At 36.4% G+C, this 5,821-nt stretch overlaps 1 protein-coding gene across 1 annotated transcript; it reads right to left on the bottom strand.

The window, feature by feature from the left end:
- Positions 1–470: 470 nt before the first annotated feature.
- Positions 471–3,038, bottom strand: LOC118061083 (4-coumarate--CoA ligase-like 1). Its single transcript, XM_035074470.1, has 6 exons — positions 2,622–3,038; positions 1,939–2,520; positions 1,581–1,779; positions 1,326–1,471; positions 825–892; positions 471–696 (listed from the first exon to the last, which is right to left on the bottom strand). The coding sequence occupies exons 1-6, from the start codon at positions 3,036–3,038 to the stop codon at positions 471–473; spliced, it is 1,638 nt and encodes a 545-aa protein (XP_034930361.1).
- Positions 3,039–5,821: the final 2,783 nt, after the last annotated feature.

The raw sequence follows: 5,821 nt of genomic DNA, 5'->3' as shown, positions 1-5,821 counted from the left end.
TTTGGAAACTGAGAAGTGCCATTTACCTAAAAATCTGTCGGTGAACGAGGGATAGATTAGTATTTTTTATTTTAAAAATATTAAAATAATTTTTTTAAAAAATCACTTTTAATAATAATTTAAGATTAATATTTAAAAAAATTAATTTAAAATAAAAAAAAACAAAACTTTTCTAAATTTCTTCAAAAAACCTTTGTAAAAAACAAACACAAAGTGTTCCTCCCATTAACCTATCCCACTTTCCGTCCCGTCAATTAAAATTGAGGGATGGTTGGCTTCTTTATACTAAAATCCAAACAGATATTTTCAAGATTCAAAGCATGCATCTTATGATGTTATCGTAATCTTGGTCTGGAAGGGAAAAGGATTAAGTTAATTATCATGCGAAACAAGTCATTAATCCTCACATAATTAATCAAAAGATAATTAAGACACCACAAGGCCGTGTCACTTGGACGATGTTTCATTGGCTAGCTAGCTTTAGAGCGAGTCCCCATCTTGTCTTTGAGAAGCCTTCGCATTATTTTCCCTGAAGGTGATTTTGGTATGCTGTCCACAAATTGCACCACTCTCACTTTCTTGTAATGAGCAACATTAGAGGCAACAAACTCCATTATATCATCTTCACTTTCTTTGGCACCTTTGCTCATCACAACACAAGCAGCTGGGATCTCTCCTGCCTCTTCATCTGGCAACCTGCAATCCCGTCAACCTTAATGTAAATTAATGTAACAAATTGATTAATCACCTGTTTCCATTTAACACCAACAGCACCCAATAAATTAGCAATAATGTTGGCTGGCTACTCGGTGACATATACTCACGGCACTACAGCTGCATCTTCAACTGAGGGATGGGCGAGGAGGATAGCCTCTAGCTCAGCAGGAGCTACCTGTCACGCCAAAATTATGGTATTAATTAGCCACCAGTAGCTGTTAATGTGTGGTGAAATGGCCAAGTGCCTGGGTCCCTTTGGCTTGCTCGAATACCAGAAAGCCAGTAGGGAGCCATAAATCCACTTAAGAGTATAAATATAATATATTAATATGTAATAAAATAAGCATGAAAGTAACATAACATGGGGTCTGATTCTTGGATTTACTAACAAAATCTTCCAGCAGCCCAGTTGAACTTCTTTTCGAGCCCGTTTCACAGTCTCTAATTTTATACTATCAGTTTGGTATAAATTCTTGTATAGCTTATTTCAGCAGTCAATTTCTTGGAGAGTCTCAATTCCCCATGTCGGGCATTGCTATAAATTATTCTTGCATAACAGTTTGTCCAAATAAAGAGAAAAATGAAGCTATTTGATGATTTGATCTTACTTGAAAACCCTTGTACTTGATTAGTTCTTTGATGCGATCCACGATAAAGATATCTCCATCGTTGTCTATGTATCCAATGTCACCAGTGTGCAGCCATCCATCAGCGTCAATGGTCCTGGCGGTCTCCTCCTTGTTGTTGTAGTAACCTGCGAAGTTAGTAAAGTCAAGCTAATCATCCCTGACAGTTTAGTTACTTTAGCTCTAATTTCTGACGGGTTTCTTCGCGTTTTCGATAAATATACAGTATCTTCGTACCTTGCATAACACACTGGCTTCTTACACAAATTTCACCAGGGGTGTTCTCAGGGAGAGATTGACCGTTTTCAGGATTGATGAACTTGATTTCCAAATTTGGAAGGAGGAATCCTACTGAGTTTTTCTTTGCAATGCCATGGCCTTTACTAGGATCCCCATGAGTGAGTGTGATGCAGCTGTGCTCTGTCAGTCCATATGCCTTGCAAAAAACAGGTTTAGTAGCAAATTTGAACATGATTTTTTATTTTTTGAATTTTTGATCAGAAAATAACTATGAATCACAGGAAGAACATTTCTTGGAAATAAACCATTCAACAATGATGGCTAATTCACAACAATGTGGTAAAATTATACTCACTTCTTGAACCTGGACGCCAGGGAACTTGTTTTCGAAGGCTGTGAGCAGCTCCGGGGCAAGTGGAGCTGCTGCGGTCATAATAGCCTTGAGTTTTAGCTTGCTGAGATCAAATTCCTCCACTATTGGGTTCTTAACCAAGGCTAAAATTATTGGTGGCACAATTGGTGCAAAACTGACCTCTTGTGTGATCAATGCATTCAGAAATGTCCTGAGTTCAAACCTACCCATCACCACTACTTTCCCCTTGTTCCTAAGGGTGGCGCAACATATTCCAGTGATACCATATATGTGAAAGAATGGAATTAGGCCTAGTGTGGCAACCTGACCCATCATTTCTGGTCCTACACTGAAGAGACTGGAGCACAAATTAGCCACCAGATTGCGATGGGTTAGCATTACACCCTTTGACATCCCTGTGGTGCCTGATGAGAATGGAAGTGCACATAGATCACTCTGGAGGACTTCCTCATAGGCAAGTGTATCGCCTGCACGGTCAGCTGCATCAAGCAGTTCATTCCAATTCACGGCAGTGCTAATGCGTACTTCACCCAGTACAATTACAGGTAGCCCTAGACCCTTCACCTGTATTCACCAAGACACCTTTAAATCGAACCTGAATTCATCACATTACTAATTACAAGACAATTATTTCTACAGAAATTATTGTCAGACTATCCAATTACCTTTCCATAATTAAGGTCATTTGTGACAATAAGCTTAGCATCTGCAGCCTCCGCCTGCTTCTTAAGTTCTGATTCATGTGCAGTAGGATTAGCACCCGAAAACACACCGCCAGCAGCCATTATTCCAAGTGCTACAATGCCATACTCAGCAACATTTGGGAGAGCTACAACCACCACATGTCCTTTTCTTAGGCCAAGAGACCTCAAGGCCTTAGCGAACCTCCTAGTGTCTCTAACTACCTCAGCGTAAGTAAACGTCTTTCCTGTCGCAGCCTCAACAAATGCTACATCGTCAGCATACAATTCAGCATCTTGGAGAACAAAATCAGGGAGTGTGATGTCTGGCACCGGGACCGCCGGATGTCGGCTTCGGAAAATGTGCCCCTCTTGCTCTGAGCATGGAATGGGAGTTCCCATGGTGGATATGAGACAGTGAAGAAGGGCAGCAGAATTAAGCTGTGTTTTAAAGGAAGGTGAAATCGTAAAAAACTTCCTGTGGTCATGTCTTGTGCATGGAATTAGAGAGTAATTAATTAAGAGACAGGTAAGAGTATGAGATTGACATGGACTTAGGTTGGTATGTGTTTGTTGAGTCATGTCAAGATCACAGGCATGCAATAAAATCTACTTTCAGCATGCTGATTTTTTTGCGAAGGAATGGTAGGGTTTCGCATTAATGAACTCAAAATATTGTCCATACGCAAAAATACTTTAAAGAATCTAATTCTTGGATTTAAATATTTTGAGCGCCATGTCAAGCTCCTTCCTTTTAAGCTAAGAAGAACGGAGACATGCAAAGTTACATGAATTTTCGCTTTCCTTTTCTTCTGAAGCCAGCTTTAATTATCCTAACAAGAAGAGGCCAGCCTTAATGGTTACTAAGAATAACAAACAAAAATCAGACTAATTAGGCGTGCATTTGTGAACTAATTAAGATATATCAACCGTAGGTGGAGGAGTGCTAGGGGCGCTCGATTGATCGGCCGCTCTGTGACATCCGCCCCATATATTAGCCACATGCTCTTAAGAAACACGAAGCCAACCCACGACTTAGAGCGTGTTTGACAGTGTGGTAGCGGTTGCTTTTCAAATAGCTTTTCGTATCGAAATACATGCTAATGATTTTTTTTTATTTTTTAAAAATCATTTTTGACATTAGCACATCAAAACGATTTAAAAAGTACAAACCGAACTTAATTTTAGCAAAAAAAAAATAATAATAATTTGAATTTAGGCAAAACACCGTTTGGAACGCAATGCCAAACGGTGTCTTATTATTCCCACTTCCCATTCTTAGTTTCTCAACCACGGTATAAACAGTCCCACCCCATCTCTTGTCCCGGACTTCATTTTCCACAATTCGATCGTTATCAGCCTCACGACTGAACATCAGTTCAGTTTGGTTTGGAAAAAAAAAAAAAAATAAACTCAACTAGATATAATATACTTTTTAAGAATCTTAAACCAAATTAAATCGAATAATTTTACTTTATTTGTGAGGATGATAAAGATTTATTGGTGATTTGAAAGAAAAGGCGAAACCTTAGCATAGCATATTGACCAGTATCAGGGCACAACATATTTTCCATCGTGCATTTTCGTTGCTATTTGCTATTGTTGGATCTTGAAATTGAGACTACACTTGCAGGATTGAATAGCTACAATTTGTAAGAAATCAATATCGACAAGTTGTTCAAGAAACAAATTGAATTGCTGAAGGGGTTATGTGTTCAACTTAATTCGTGTACAACAATATTAAACAGACTTCGGTCTTGTTTGATATTGCCACCTAACCATGTTTGGGTTTTTAAAATTACAATCTTAGCATGCATATAATAATTAATGTATAAAAAACAAATTTTAATTTTTGTGGCTTAATTAAAATATTATTTTATAATAAATCCAAAACTTATATCTTATCCCATGCAAGTTTTAGTTCAAAATTCACTTTGTATAGAACTTTTCCCATCTAAACACTTTCTTCGAGCCCGATTTTAATTTCTCACTTTTTACTTTACTTTATAAATACAAATAAGTTAAGAGACCTTGGCATACAAATAAGTTTAACCTGGAAATTGAAATAGTCAGGGACCTATTTAACATGCAAGAAGGCTAGCTTAAGCCGATGTTTTGAGTATCATGCAACGGGAGAGGACGCTCCCTCTTATTATACAGCTAAAGGCCCATTGAGCCTTTCATTGAACAAATAAAAGATAAGAACTTAGAGACCTAATTACCTGGTTGAACATCAGGTGTCCTGTAGAGAGACGACGTCCAATTGGATGAGAACTAGAACTCCAATATTATTCTTCCAGTTCTATTAGGAGTCATACAAAAGCTATTATTTCTATTTTTTTTTCCAGGGAGACGGAGAAAGAATTGAGAGTTCCTTCTCTGAATCAAGAACAGGTAATTATGATTGATATTTCATAGGAAAAATTTCAGCTGTACGCTTAAAGTATGATCAGTTTCTTTATTGTATATTCTACAAGGGCATACAACAAATTATTGAAGACCAAGTACTGAAACATAATGTAATTGCGCCAAGTTAATTATGTGAAATTAGAGAATTTTAGAGTTAAATTTGTGTGTAATCTGTGATATAATAATAAATTCAATACCGGTTCTTTTATATATATATACATATAACATGTTTAATCATAATTTTTTAAAATATATTCTAAAATAAAATATTTTAACAATTATCTCTTTGACATAATTATTCTTATTATATTATTTCTGTTAAGATTTTTTAGGATTTGCTAATTAGTTTAGAAATATTCTAATGTTGATTCGATATATTCTATATTATTATATAGCTTTTAATAAATAATTTTTTTTAGGATTTGTTCTAGGATTATATCTATGATATTCATAATTTTAAGGTTTGTGAAACCCTAATTTTCTTTCTTTCTTTTTGCTATAAGCTACCAGTTATATATGTCTAGCTACTTGTTTGCAGTTTGGTGATAAAATTGAATGGTTTATTATTATTATTATTATTATTATGTATAATTATAATAAATACACGTGAGTTTGCTCGTACTAAGATACCATACATCAATGGCTGACGAAGATCACAATAAAAAACACGTTGAAAGTGAGACTGCAATCCTTGAGATTATGAAGTCATGGTTGAGGCACTGCATTGATGATGAGGACTCTGAACAAAGGGGCAGGGAGCTCGAGAAAAGAATCGG

This window comes from Populus alba, chromosome 1 (genome assembly GCF_005239225.2).
Source record: "Populus alba chromosome 1, ASM523922v2, whole genome shotgun sequence".
Classification (NCBI taxonomy): Eukaryota; Viridiplantae; Streptophyta; class Magnoliopsida; order Malpighiales; family Salicaceae; genus Populus; species Populus alba.
Note: the sequence above shows the minus strand (reverse complement) of the source record. Positions and strands in the feature narration are given on the sequence as shown.